At 35.5% G+C, this 15,848-nt stretch overlaps 1 protein-coding gene across 2 annotated transcripts in view; it reads right to left on the bottom strand.

Moving 5' to 3' along the window:
* Positions 1-15,848, bottom strand: part of DMXL1 (Dmx like 1) — a 159,502-nt gene that overhangs the window by 61,567 nt on the left and 82,087 nt on the right. For both annotated transcript variants that reach the window (XM_075541421.1, XM_075541420.1), the window contains exons 23-28: positions 14,678-14,939; positions 12,328-13,418; positions 11,735-11,926; positions 6,734-6,810; positions 4,315-4,442; positions 3,546-3,794 (exon numbers count right to left, since the gene is read on the bottom strand). In XM_075541421.1, coding sequence (XP_075397536.1) covers positions 3,546-3,794; positions 4,315-4,442; positions 6,734-6,810; positions 11,735-11,926; positions 12,328-13,418; positions 14,678-14,939 — 1,999 coding nt within the window. The remainder of the gene's footprint in view (positions 1-3,545; positions 3,795-4,314; positions 4,443-6,733; positions 6,811-11,734; positions 11,927-12,327; positions 13,419-14,677; positions 14,940-15,848) is intronic.

The following is a 15,848-nucleotide window of genomic DNA, read 5'->3' as shown; positions in this document are numbered from 1 at the left end:
TCTACGTATAACACCCTCCCTGAGGACAAAAGAAAAGTGGGTGAAGGGAGACATTGGACAGTGTAAGACAGGACAGAATAATAATAACTTATAAATTATCAAGGGTTCAAAGGGGGAGGTGAAAATGAGGAGCTGATACCAAGGGCTCAAGTAGAAAGAAAATGTTTTGAGAATGATGATGGCAACAAATGTACAAATGTGTATGGCACAATGGATGTATGTATGTATTATGATAAAAGTTGTACTAGCTCTCAATAAAATCATTTAAAAAAGAAAAATTTTAAATATTTGAATTAAAAATCGCTTGCTTTATAGGTTTATGTACAGAATTGCATATTTATGTATATTAATTCTTTTTGTCAATAACTCAGATCTGCCAAGACTCAGTCTAATGAAAATTATTTTACAAATTATGTTACATTGAAATGTTTCTTTATTCAAAATTAGCATATAAAATATATAATTATACAGATATATAATTAAGTTTACAATTATTGCAAAGAAAATTAAAATCAGAATTTCTAGCAGATCAAGGAAAATGTATGACTTTAAAAATCCTCTCACGCAACTATCTTTATGTAAACATTGTTTAGATAATAGGTTTGAAAGTTCTAAACACTTATTTCAGTAATAGTAATATTTTGAAATTGATTGAATTGTCAGGTAAATAAATACTTTTAACAGCCTTCATCTGTTCAATGTAAGTTGGAACAGATGCGTATGATTTTTATTTAGCCTCTTATGAGGCCTGGTGGTATAGTGGGTTACACACTGGGCTGCTAACCACAGGAAAGCAGCTCAAAGTCATATACTTTTGTATGGAAGTAAGACGAGGTTTTCTGTTCCCATAAAGATCTACAGTCTTGGAAAACCACAGTGAGCTTTATTCTGTCCTGTAGGGTTGCTGTGAGTTGGAATTGACTGATGGCAGTGAGATTTATTTTTTTACTGCTTAGAAAAAGAAGCCCTGGTGGCACTATGGGATCAATGTTGTGCTGCTAACTATATAGGTCAGTAGTTCAAATCCACCAGCTGCGCCGAGGCAGAAAGATGAGACTGACTACTCCCATAAAGATTTAGTCATGGGAATCCTACATAGTCACTGTGAGTCAGAAATGACTCAATGCCACTGGGTATGGTTTTTGGTTAGTGTAAGAAAAGGCTGAAAGTGTTTTTAATGATTTAAAAGCAAGTGATGATTGGAATTGTGGGGAAGAATTTGTTGTAAACTGGGATTGGTCAACCATTGCAAAGTATGGGGAAATTTACATAACATCAAAAGACAAGTATGTATTGTCTCTAAGTCTGAAGTTTGAAAGCCCTGAACTTACAGCAGTAACCCTAATAAAGCTATGAATCTCACGGCCCATAGACTTTTAAGATCTTTCTTTAGTTAAAGTTAGAGCCTAATGTTACATATGAAGTTGGTCTTCTTTTTAAAAATCACCAAAGTATGGCACAATAAAATGTTAAAAAGCTTGAGAATGTAGATCTTCATTTGAAATTTATAAGGATAAAAGGTAGAATGAAATAAATTTAATTTAGAGCAATGGAAAAGAGCCAGGGAGATATAACTGTATTGTAAATTTGTCCAGCAGATGAAGACCAGGCAGGATGGAATCAAGTGTCAGAAGAAGACATATTAGCAAGGTGCATTTTCAATAGTTTACAGCAGTCAAAAATGAATTAGCTCACTCCTACCTGTGTCAAGAATGTCAGGGGCCAAGGCAGGGAAATTTTTATTCATTCCTTCTAATGTCACTTGTTCTAAAGTACTCTTTCCTGGAATGTCAAAATAATGCTAAGAAGGTACATTGACTTAGACATATTGCTTGTTCTTAACATCTGCATTCCTTTTAACAGGAACGGCCATACAATGTTTCAAATAGGGCAATATCAAACAGCATTTACTTCTAGTGTAAATTATTGCCTCTTTTTCTGAAGAACATTTTATTGAAACACAGTTATGCTCATTCCTCTCCTTGTCAATGGTAGCTTGTGGGTTACAATGCTACTTTCTATTCAAAGTTATAAATTGAATTTGTTTTATAATAAGTACTAAGCATAAAACTCTGACACTGCATCCTTGTTTGTCTGGGATGGGATTTGGGTGGAGAGGTGTAGGGGAAGCTAGTTTAGAAACTGTGTCCAGGAAATTAATGATCTCAAACAAATGCAAAAAGTAGGAAGAAGCTAAGCCAACATGGTTTTGTTTCATAGTTCAGGCTACATCATAGTGCAAACTAGTTTTTAGTACAGAAAGCATAGAAGCACTAGATAATAAGAAGGAACTGAATTAAATTTCATAAAGAGATCAATTAACCTGTTGGGTTTCTAAAATATGTATATAAATGTCTTACATTTTAAAGGGCATTTAATTTTTAAAAATTCTTTAATATGTTAGTATTGAATGAATCTGGCTCTCAGTTACACCTGTTACTCCTTAAGGCTATACTTCTTTACCCTCAAAATTTGAAAACCAAGATAACTGCATATTAGCTACTAAGTCACAAAAAGAAAGTTTAACAGAAAGGTGGAGCACATTATAACAATTCTTTTCCAGGCAGAAATATATGGTGCTCCTATTTTAAAATTAGTACAGTACATATAGTTTAATATTAGAATGTATTAAAGTATGGACACAATGGTAGAAATGTACCTTACTATCATTATAAACACTTAGAAATCCAAAGACCCTAATGGTCAGATTAAGCAAATCATAAAGCAGCTTCAAATGAAATGACTTTCTGTTCATTTCAAGCAATAGTCTCGTTTAGCATGATTAGCACTGACATATCTTTATTTTTGCATATTACAAGTTATTAAAATCTAAGGAAAAGTATTAAAACCAGGCAATTTAAAAGCATATTTACTATAAAATAGTAAACATGGTCTAATGATGCTAATCATTCACTTAAATCAATAAAATGACTTCATTAACGAAAATGTCTCATCGCTTTATAAATACCAGACAAAATAAAATTGAACCAGTTGTACCCCAACCCCTCCAAACCAGCATAAAGCAAGCTGAACTATAAAAGCCTATTTCTAAAGCTAGTATCTTGCCTGCAAGACTGGGAGGGCTATGAGAACTGATGGCTGAGAGAGCTTTGGAAAAGCCCACACACTCCATGGAGAATACCACTACCTGGTGGGGGCTAGGCATAGCAAAGTGCCTTCCTGCCAAAGAAAGAAGAGAGAGTCTGTATTTGGGATAGAACAAAAACCAGTATAACAATGTATTTCAAAGCAAATAAAAATTTCAATAGTGAAAGATTTAAGAAACTTACATTAAGTTTAATCATTGATATGTTGAACCAGACTGGTGCATGAGTATCTTAAGGTTAGAGAGTTGCACCAGAAACTTTATATATTGCATTTTCAGTGAAAAACTATTTAAGAAAATAGTCTATAACAAGAACTTTAGAACAGTGACTAAATTAAATGTAATTAAAGTTGAGAAAATTATTCTTCACAGGAATAAAAACTTCGGTCTTAAAGTAAACCAAACCAATCCAAAACAGGTAAAAAGGTTTAACACTAACCAGTTAAAGCTTTTGAATGTGTCTGTTCTTTGCTGGGAATATGTGCACCTCCACCAAACACAGCAGACCACATTTTTTCATTGAGAGGATGAGCCACAATCCGAAATAGTTCATTACTAGAATGTGTCGCCAGGCCATGGATGAAGAGACTAAGATAAACTGCTGTGAGAATCTCACAGAGCAAAACTGTAAGCCCAGGGTGGGCTTCTTCACCAGAAGAATTCAAAAGTCGAATTAGAGAGGTTATTCCTACAACATGCAACAAAAATAGCCATGTTTAATAATGAATTTTAAAAATAAATAACTACATTTCCAATTCTTTGAAATAAAAACCTCTTTGGGATTAAACATGTCCTTTCTTGGATTCATAACCAGGGAAAACAATTATAGTTAATGAACAAATGCTAAGCCATAGAAACGCAACTTAAATTACTAATTCAAAATGTCATGCCAAAAAAATCTCACTGCTGCAACTAAAATAAATAACATTTATAAAATTGCAATACCATTAATGAATGTTTTCTATCATTAAAAATGTAAAAATAATTAAATTCCATAATAGAAAGAGCACTTGATTTATTTTAGTGTAATGATCTAGAAATTATTAATTTGCATTAAAGTAATTTGTGGAGATTGAGAAGTAGTGCTGAATAATGGCACCATTTTTAGCAATATTTAACAATAATTTTCACATTATAAAAACAAACTTGATTTTATTCATTAGACTAACACTTTCAATAAAAAACACAGATACACAATTTTTTTATACCTGGCCATTTAGCTGGTGATGTGTTGGGAGTTATTGCTTCATCTAAACTTCCTGTTTTCAAAGAATGCCGGTGGGGAAGCAGTACTGTCTGATACACCATTCCTGTAAACTGGTTTGTTTGCAATGAACTGAGAGAAAAAAAAAGAATATTTAAATCTATGATGAATTTCCCATAAATTACTTTTATATTTTAGATCTAATTTCTAGGGTACCCGAAACATGTTTTTATTTATTACTTATCCCAGTTTTAAGTGTAAATAGATAAGCCTTATAAATTAAAATACATGTGAGAAGTCTTAAACATAGTCATTTAATGGAAGTTAGAATAAATACAAGAAAATCACTAAGGATCACAAATGGCAAGCTTATACAGGGGACTTCAAAACAAATCATTTGAGTGGGAACAAAGTCAGGTAAGGTTCAAATGCTATTTAATGCGGACCTGGCTCTACATTAGGCATCTTATCCAATACTAGGCCTATAATAGAAAATGTGGCTTCTCTGTATCCTGACACGTAAATCAGGTAGGGAATGAAACATAGGTAAATTTATCACACTGTTTCTAGACACAAACCTATGCAGAGGGTGATATGAAATAGAAAAGTATTTCATACAATTTGGGGATTCAGGATAAGCCTCCCCAAGCAACAGATAATTTAAAGTAAGACGAAGTAAACAAATGAATAACAATAACAGAGCTTGGCCCCAAATTATGAAATAATTCTGATTAGATGTGGAACAAAGAAGTTTGTCAATGACTGTTAGAAAGTCCTATATCGTTTATTAAGTAAACAAATATGTAACCATGATGAAGCTTCAAAAAATTCATGGGAAAACAGGATTAAAAGATAATGGACACACTCCACACTTTTTTTTTAAGTAACCCCACATTTAAACATTATACTGAAAAGACTTTTAGGTTCCTTTGCCTCACAGAGCACATTTATTGGCTTAAACCTACAATGATTAGTAAATCTACAGACTAACATTAAAAAAAAAAAAACATTACCTGCTACATTAAGCCTACAGAAAGAAGTGAAAGAAAAGTTAAAAGTAGGTTAAGGAAAATAAAGCCATACTCATTTATCAAGAAAGTGAACTTCTAAGATGAATAGGGTCAAAGGAATCAAGTTGAAGTTATGTTGGGGATACAGTCACAGAGTCAGCACGTTAAACAGGCTACTCACAGGAATATTCAAACACACACAGTGAACAGACTACCAAAAACCAACAGAGAAGACTCCCAACTATAGAAAAAATAACAAGCATAGCAAAAGATTTCAAAGAGGAAGTCAATTTAACAAAACTTTAAAGAAAGCAACTTATGATCAGGTTGGGGAGGGGTTATGAATGAATGGGCACACAGAAACAGATTAAAAACAAAACGAAAATTAATAACAACAATAACAAAATTGACAGCAATTGAATCCATTCTGACTCATAATGACCTAATAAGAGAGAGTAGAATTGCCCCTTGTTACGTTTCTGAGACTGCAAGTCTTTGCAGGAGTAGAAAGCATCATTTTTCTCCTGCAGTGTAGACTGATGGTTTTCGAATGACGGATCTTGTGGTTAGTGACCCAATGTATAACCCACTACGCCACCAGGGCTCAAGCAAAATAACAAGACATTTTTGAAGAATGAATTAGTAGGTGGAAAACTGAACAAAGATTTCTCCTGAACTGTAACAGTGATCAAGAAATGAAATATCTGATAGGAAATTAAAAGAAAAATACGATGAATTCACAAATTATAGTATCAATTTACCAGGAGAAAAAATAAAACAGAAAAATAACAATATTTAAATAGAAGTACGAAATTTCAGAGAGCTGAAGATAGATATAAAAAGACCACCCATGGAGTCCCAGACAGTAATTTTTAAAACCTAGATAAACTAAAGTTAAATTTTAGACTAGTAAGAGAAAAGTACTAATGTCAACTCTTCTGTAAAATTTTTCTCAGTTCTTTCAAATTAGTCACGATTGAGTACCCTCAAGCATGTACTGTTCTATATCCTCATCCCAGTACTACCTAGGTTATAGTACTTATCATTTAAGTGATTATACCATGCTGAATTCCACTTAGCTGCTCAAGAAGTTTATCTTTAGCACTGGAAAGATCTTAATTAGAAGACTTCATTTAGTTTAAATTAAAATTCTCATATGTCTAGTGCAATGGCTAGCAGAAGGCAGCGATCATTCAGAGAACATGTAGTAGGTAAATTATACTGAGAAGACTTTAAGCTTCAGTTGCCATAAAGACATAAGCTAACATTTCAAAGATGAAAAAAGTATCATATGCTTTTTTGCATTATTTAAAATAGATCGCTGAATATAGCGTCTCTCTAAAAGAAATATACAAAATATGAAACCTGATTGTTTACTATAAGTATTCTTAATTTCATAAAAACAATATTTACCTGTAATTCTGACTACCACAAAGACACTGATAAATACAAGCAGAAAGTGAAGCTGCTAATGTATGCATTACATATACCTGAAAAACAAACAAGAAAATTACTTTTTTAAGTACAACATTTTTCTTTCTTTTCATAAATCATTTTATTGGGGCTCTTACAGATCTTATAACAATCCATACATCAATTATATTAAGCACATTTATACATATGTTGCTATCATCATTTTCTTCAAAACGTTTTCTTTCTCCTTGATCCCTTGGTAATCAGCTCCTCTCCACCACCACGCCCCCCATGAACCCTTGATAAATTATAAGTTATTATTTTCATATCATACACATTTTCACATCTTAGTCCACTGTCTCCCTTCACCCATGTTTCTGTTGTTCATCTCCCTTGGGGGTGGGAAGAAAGTACAATATTTTTCAAGACCTAATTTTTTAAAAGAAAAAAACCACTTTGTCCTTAAACTATTTTATAGCTTTTTCTAAAACACTGATATTTGCCCAGAAATATAAAGAAAAAGCACAAAGATCTTTAGCAGAAATTACAAAATACATTACAAACCCAGTCAACTAATGTCTATTTTTTTTAACTAATGTCTATTTTAAGAACACAGGGGAGTAGATGACTGCTACCCAGTAGGACATCAAATATGTATTAAAAGCAAGTCATCCAATAATCTGTTTTTTCCTGAACCAAGAAAGGTACCTACAAGAAAGGTAACTGATAAATGATGTTCACTCATGGACAAGCCAATGTACAATGTTAGGTGCTGTTGAGTTGCTTCTGATTCATAGAGACTCCCTATGTACAACTGAACAAAACAGCGGTCAGTCCAGCGCCAACCTCACAACTATTGTTATGTTTGAGATGTTAACAGCCATAGGGCTACTCTATCTTGTTGAAGGTCTTCCTCGTTCTCACTGGCTCTCTACACTTTACTAAGCCTGATGTCCTGTAAGTGGAATGTATGGTAGAATACAAGCAATATTTAAGCATGTAGCCTAGCTATCATAAAAGGTTTAAAGAGAGTAAAACTTTAGAAAATGGAAAAAATATAGGTATGAAAAACAGTAGCTGAAAGGCAGTAGAGTCAGACAACTCAGAAGGGTAAAAGCTATAACAGAAGTAAAAGAAGATTAAAAAAAATTTAGGCTAGAAAATAAACTACAGTAATAGTAAAAAAAAACTAGACTCTTGATCTGATTAGGGCAAATGACAGTCTTGTACATAAGTGGGAAGAGAAAGATCAAAATTGCCATTTATTGCCTTTATTAATACAAAATACAAAATTAAACTCAAGAATATCATCATATACACAAAAATGTCAAAGACTACTATATATAGAAATTGCGAAAGTGATGGTAAACTTTTGCAGTGGAATCTAAGAAGTGGAGTTTATTCCTCTACTTTTAAATCTGGGCTGGTCCTGTGATTTATGCTGACTAGCAAAACGCAGTGTAAGTGACACGCGAAAGGCCCTAGTGGAGCACCGGCTGAGATCAGCGGTTTGAGCCCACCAGACCCTTCGAGGGAGAAAGACGTGGATGTGTTTCTGTAAAGACCAGTTCCACTATGTCATATAGGGTTCCTAAGTGCTGTAATAGTTCTGATGGCTTAATTGATATGTGAGCTCTCAATTTAGGCATCAAGAAACCTTGTAGGTTCTACTCTTACTGATCTTTAAGCCCCTATAATCACCACATGAAAAACCTAGGGATGCTCACTGGAGGACAAGACACATACAATATGGACTACAGTTCTGCCAACAGCTTGCCAAGAGCTGACATGTAAATGAGGTCATCCCAGCTCACCCAGTGTCCAGCCAACCACGAGTTGATCAGAGACAAATGAAACGCTCAGCAGAGATGCACCTTGCTAGTCCAAACCAGAAGAAATGAGCAGTTAGCTCATAGAATAATGAGCTAAATAAAGAGTGGTTGTTTTTAAAGACAGGGAGCTTTGGGGGGGCACAGTGGTTAATGCTGCCAACCCAAAGGTTGGTGGTTCAAACCCAGTAGAGCGGTTCCACAGGAGAAACCTGGGGCAGTCTGCTTCTAAAAAGATTTCCAACCTTGGAAACTGCTTGTAAGCAGCAGTTCCACTTTGTGCTAGAGGGCCACTATGAGTTAGAAGGGACTCAACAGCAATGGATTTGGTGGGTTTGAAACTACTAACGTTTCAGGGTGGATCTTTAACAGCAAAAGCTAACTGACACAACAGGGTTATGCTATAACTCAGGGTTGAACAGGGTCATTAAAGTGAGCACAAGCAGAAGGAAGTTAAAATCCTAACTGTGGGTTTATATTATAAAGCAGTTCAGGAAAAGAGGCAACATTTAATTTAAAGGAGTAAAGTTTTCAAAGAAGTTCAGAACTCTAGGAATGTCTGCGAGTAGGCAAGTAGAAAATCAGACAGGAAGGATACAGTCTGTGAGAGTAAATGATGGTCGTTGAGAACAGTTTTTAGAAAGAGTAAGATATGCAAAGATAGTCAAATATGGTCCTCAAACCCACTGCCATCATGGGTAAAGTGTAGAGTCAGTGAGAAAGTATGAAGTGTAGAGTCTGTAAGAAAGAAGATAGATTAGAGCTGATCTAAAAGGTTTCCAAAGTAGAAGAAACTTTGTGGAAGCACACTAACAGCATTTTTCTTCCTCAAAGCAACAATGTGATCCCATCGCAAAGGATTTCATGATGTTGGGGTAAAGATAAAATGTAGTATTAATGGTAGAGTGATAATGGAGAAGAAACATATTGTGGTTGATTAGATAATTAATTAGATGAGCAGTTATGAGCATCAGAATGACCTGAGAACTTCTTAAACGCCCATATTCCTGTGCCTGAATCTCAGACTGATTTAGTAAATTTAGAATCTGAATCTTAAAAAGGATCCTGGGCGGGTGGGGGTGGGGGTAGAGAAGTATTTAAAATTATTCTGCTGTAGCTGGTTCATAGGTGTCTGGCTATTCTAGAGGAATGGCAGGACTGCATAACATTATTATTAAAATATATAACTTATCAATAAGCAAAACTGTTCACATGAAGATGTCAACAGTTTTGTTACAAAATCACAAAAATCTTTAGCAAACAAAAACACCAAAATGTGAAGTTCTTGTTTCTTGGCATTTCTTCCATCGGGGTCTATATCCTCCCGAAGGCACTGCTTCCATCTCTATTCCTTTTTCTAAGAAGTCCATGCTCTTTAATTTACAGATCAGTAGCATCCTTGAGAAAATCAAATAATAGTCCGTTTAAAAGTGATTTTGAGTTTGGGTAACAAAAAGAAGTCTGAAGAGGCAAAACCAGGGCAATACTGTAGAGAACGAACAGGTTCATTGTTATGATTTAAAAAAAATTATCCATACAATAGTCCTGGCCTTTTTCCCACCAATAAAGTTTTCAATTTTCTTAAAAATTATTCTTAAAAAGGCTCTTTGATCATCCTGTATCCTTTGAGAAAAATCAAGATTAACCCTGTTGAACTTCAAAAAAAAGTTAACAAAATTTTTCATTGAACTGCCCTGAACTGGGTTAGCAGACCCTTTGGAAGGCACTGCTTTAATCATATTTTTTTAAAAGGCACTCTAATGAGACTAATGCAAGTGTATTACTGAGAGATCTTGTTGGCAGCCATCCACTGATCACACAGATGTGTTTAAATGTGTCTTGTTTCTAACAAATTTGGGAATGCAGGAACTGAAACCCCAATAGCAATGCTTTTTGGCTTACTCATATATGAGGAGGCATCAAAAAGTTTGTGGAGAATTCCATTATCTTTGAATTTCATTTTTCCTCAAAATTTTTGAGGTATTTAGAAAAGTAATTAACTCTTAAAACACAAGTTATTAACTAATTAACTCTTAAAACTCTTAAAACACAGCATATCTCTAAGATCAGTACTTTGGCTACATGTACTGCTAAGGAGCCACACATGTATCTGAATAATGCTTCTTATTTTTATCTTAATAAAACTACCAAGTTAAGCTCAAAGCTAGCATTTTTATTACAATGTAAAGTACTTAACAAGCGGTCATCTAGCCCAGAAGTAACAAAGCTCACATGGAAGCAGCACACCAACATGTGTGATCATGAAGGGCAGAGGGGACCAGGTTTCAAACAACAAAGGCGGGGGGTGGGGGGTAGGGGTGGGAATCACATCACCTTGAACGAGGGGAGTGCGTGATGGGGACCCAGTGCCCCTGTAGACAGCTGGACATCCCTTGCAGAGGGGTAGTGGGGAGGAGATGAGTCACTCAGGGTTCAGTGTAGCAACAATGAAACTCAAAACCTTCCTCTAATTCTTGAACGCTTCCTCCACCCTAATTATCATGATCCCAATTCTGCCTTGCGGACCTGGTTATACCAGAGGATGCACAGCGGTGCAGTAGGGATCTGGAAACACAGGGAATCTAGGACGGATGAACCCCTCAGGACCAGCGGTGAGAGTGGCGACATCCAGAGGGAAGGGGGTGTTGAAAGGGAGAACCGATCCCGGGGATCTAAGTGTAACATCCTGTCTGGGAGATGGGCAACGGGAAGGTGGGTGAGGGGAGACGCCGGGCAATGTAAGATAAGATAAAATAATAATTTATAAACTATTAAGGGTTCATGGGGGAAGGGGAGCAGGAGGGAGGGGGAGAGAAAAAAAGGAAAATGAGCTGATTCCAGGAACCCAAGTGGAAGGCGAATTTTGAGAATGACAAGGGCAACGAATGTATAAGGGTGCTTTACTCAATTGATGTATGTATGGATTGTGATAAGAGTTGCATGAGCTCCAATAAAATGATTTATTAAAAAAAAGTAAAGTGCTTAATTGGTTATACATAATACATGATGAGTCTTGTCTATAAATACAAGTTTTCTTTGATTAGACTCACTATATCCTTGGTACTACAGCAATGTCTCTGTTACAGTCAAATCTTAATACTGGTTACAATGTATATTCTAGTTTTTTCATGGCATACAAGTAAATTAAAAGCTTAAAACAAAGCATACTTACATTATTGTTCTGGATATCCGGATGGGGTGGTGAATCTAATTTTACTATGGCATGTAGAACGTCATGTGTTAGATTACTCAGGTGCACTAATGGATTGGCAACTACTGTTTTGGCACTAGCTGTACAAGCAAAGAGGAGAGGTACTGAGGTTTGCTCTGACCGCGGGCTAGGAAAAATTGGTTCTGATGTTTCCTTAAAAACAAAGGGGAAAAGCTTTGTAAGCGATTAACAGTTAGAACACACTACTTAAATTATTCAGAGGCCTCTTTAAATAAACTTCAAAAAATATAAAAACTCAAAGTATCATTAAAAACTTAAAAAAAAACTTAAAGAGTTAGAAGGGGCACGAGCAGATTAATATACATCAAAACCAAATATTCTTCAATCATACTATAAGTGATGGATAATATCTTCTCCTCTAGTAAAAACACACATCTTTATAAATGTACAATATGCAGCACTACATAAAAGGGACCATTTCTTAAAGCAATATTAAGGAAGAAAATCAGGAATTTTAATATTTAAACATAAAAACAGCATGTCAGAAACTTTTACAAAGGCCCTAGTTTACAGCTATCATATATGTTACATACCTGCTGAGATTCCTGTAAAAGCAAAATCAATTCCATTCTCACAGATGCAAGTCCCCCACCATGGGATCCATGGAGTACGCAGTAACTAAGAAACATCCTCAAGAGTGACTGATACTTTAAAAGCCACTGTCTTCTTTCCTGAAATTTTTCTTTCAGTTTTTTCACTTTTGTTTGATGAAGCAAATCTTCAGTATCATCATTTAATCGAACCTCATCTACATTTTCACCAAATGCAGGCTGTAATTCTTCAACATCTGCACAGTAGTCACAAGTCCTCTGAAGAGCTATCACTTCTTTTTCAAGCCAATGGTAGAGTTGGTAACGCAATTTTCCACCATCTATTTCATAGCCAGTAGATAAAGTACGAAGTTCTACTGTGAGAATCTTCAAACATGCTCTAAATTTTAATTGAACTGTAATTATATCTTCTGAAGGACTTAGAATATCATTCTCATCTAGTGCATTGAAGGATTCTGTGCAATTAGAACTTGTTTCATCTAAGTTTTTACTGGTTGTTCTCTGCGAAGGTTTTATTTCCTTCATTGAAATAGGAAGGTCCTCATTTTCTTCATCATTATCACTGTCCCATTTTAACTCTAAGGAGTCTTCTTGTAATACAACACTTGGTTGACTCCAATCAAAAGAGAGCGTGGAGTTTGACTGCTTCTCTGAGGAACCCTCCGAAGAAGATCCAAAACCATTCACCAATGACTGGGACCAATCGATAGCAGACTTATCTGCCCTTGCATCCAAGTTTGATGGGGAAGATGGAGAACAGTCTTTACTAGTATCAAAAAAACTAGACGTTATACAGAAAGGTTTTGTCTTTTTTATGACTTTGGGCATCTTTGATAAAACTTCCAGAGCTAACATGGGACAACCATTTTTTAAATGTGCACTGGCAGTAGTAAAATATAATCTTCTTTCACTTAAATTGATTGTTCCAGACAGTCCGTTTTTCCCTGTTAGACTTCTGTGTATGGAAAATACATCAGAAGAGCCAACATGACGTCTCAGCAATAGAGGATGTGTCCTTAGATAATTGTAGAAGTTGAAAACGGCAGGACTGCAGTCTGACATCATGGCTTGATCTGAAAAGAAATTTATTTTGAGAGCTAAGAAAAATTCAGGAGCTGAATCATTCACCTGGTCCTTTGACAAAATTTAATGAACAGGTCAAACTAATCATTGATATCATATGAAAGTAAAATTGTGCTGAAGATCATCCAAACATGGTTGCAGCAGTACACTGACATGGAGCTACAAGAGGTTCAGGCTGAGGATGTGATTCAGAAGAGGATATGGAACAAGGGACAGCACTGCTGACTTCAGATGGAGCTTGGGTGAACGTAGAAAATACCAGAAAGATATTTGCTTGTATTTCATTATGGCAACTATGCAAATGCATCCAACTGTGTGGACCACAACAAAATATGGACAACCTTGAGAAGAATGGGAATTCTAGAACACTTCACTTCAGAATCTGTCCATGAATCAAAAGGCAGCTGTGCGAACAGAACAAGAGTTCTGCATGGCTTAAAATCAGGAAAGGTGTGCCTCAGGGTTGCCTCTTCTCAATCTGTACTTGTTCAATCTGTCTACTGAACAAATACCCGAGAAACTGAACAGACTAGAACTGCCCCTGTGGGTTTCTGATATTGTCAATCTTTATAGGAGTAAAGCCTCTCATCTTTCTCCCTTGGAGTGGCTAGTAAATTTTCTAAATCACAGATGAGCAGCTTAGGGGCTAGTGAATCCATGCCAATGGTGGTAAAATAATAAAGGCAGAAATAGCAAAAATGGTAACACAATGCGAAGAGTCAATTACTGGGTAGTAAACGTAGAATTTGGTGAATGTATGTGCAAAAACGTATGTATACTTTCACCCAAAGTAAAAGGACACAATTCAAACCCTTTATAGCTCATTTTCCTATTGAACAATTAGTGTCAAGGCTTATTTAGCTAAATATTTTCAAATCATATCACTTATATCAGCTTTCTTTACACTGAATATATTTTTATTCTTAAAGTTATAAAACTGTTTACCAACCATAACTCCTACCAAAGATAAACATTTATTTTAGTAGTTTCCCAAAACATTTATCTTCTAGAGTTGATTGTATTTATGATCAACAATTCTATTTCATGAAGATAAAAAAGTCAAAGTCTTAATTTAAAAAAACACCTTAACAAAAGCAATACATGCATACAAAAACTATATATACAAGTCTGTGTTTCCAATGAAACCATTAAGTCTTGGATCATGCATTCAGCAATTTTATATTACCCTCAGTACCTAGGACGATTCTGAAAAATGATTTATCACTAACAGCTCCAAAGTGCACCTTACCATGATCCTCTCTGACAGGTTGCCTTATTAATGTTTCCAGAGCACTACCATAATCTTCCAAAATCCAATATGCCATGCTCCGAAGAAAAGGGTCACAATGCATATTTATGTTCAATACACTGACTTCATTGGCAGGAGACTCAATTCCCAAAACTTTTTTTCGTAAAACAGACTTATATGTAGATGCTCTATCAAATTCAGATTCATAAAGTCTTGCTATTATAAGAGCCAACTGGATGTCATTCAGTTTTTCAAGACATACCTAAAAAAAAAATTTCTTATAAATAAGTATGGGATTCTTTTCAGATTAAATAAATTAGCTCAATATTTACAACAAAAAGTTTATTAACAGAAATTAATAAGCAAGCATAACAACAACAAATATACTACTTGTTTTTACAAATCTTCCAGAGAATTTTATATCAATAAATTGATTATTTTACTTATTTATTGAAAAATATTTTATTTAGCATTAGCCACCTGGGCTCAGTTTGGATGATTCCAATTTTGTTGGCAGCACCTAAAGTGTGCTAGTCATAAGCCAGTCACCCATATGTCTTTTTGCTCTCAGGCCTGATCAAGGTGTTGATCTTGACTACGATGTCATAGCGCGTCTTCCCAGCCTGTTTGATCTGGTGCTTGTGGGCCTTGACATCCACAATGTACACAAGTGTGATGTTGTCTTTGATCATCTTTATGGCAGACTCCATGGTCAAGCGAAACTTAATGAGGGCATAGTGCTCCAGCTTGCTTCTTCGGGGGGTTATGTGGGCTGCCTACTTAGCTTAGGGTCTTGTGCCACAGAAAGGTGGGTGTCATGCAAATATTTTGTGTGTGTGTGTGTATGTGTGTGTGGTGTGGACGCCTTTCAGCACTGCCTTCTTGGCCTTGAATGCCTTTGCTTTGCCTTCCGTTTTGGGAGGGCAGGGCTTCTTTCGTTTCCTTCAGCACCCTCTTTGGGAAAAGTCTGCGTCAATACTTGTAAATCTGTCTGCTCAAAAAAAAAAAAACCACAACCCCCCCCTCCCCCCCCCCGGGAAAATAAACAAACAAATACACTAATTCACTGCCATGGATGGAGTCAATTCAGATACATAGCAACTCTCTAAGACAGGGTAGAACTGACTGCCCTTGTGAGTTTCCAATTCTATAACTTTTTATAGGAGTAGAA

This window comes from Tenrec ecaudatus, chromosome 2 (assembly GCF_050624435.1).
Source record: "Tenrec ecaudatus isolate mTenEca1 chromosome 2, mTenEca1.hap1, whole genome shotgun sequence".
Lineage (NCBI taxonomy): Eukaryota > Metazoa > Chordata > Mammalia > Afrosoricida > Tenrecidae > Tenrec > Tenrec ecaudatus.
The sequence above is the reverse complement of the archived record's forward strand: the minus strand, read 5'-3'. Positions and strand labels throughout refer to the sequence as shown.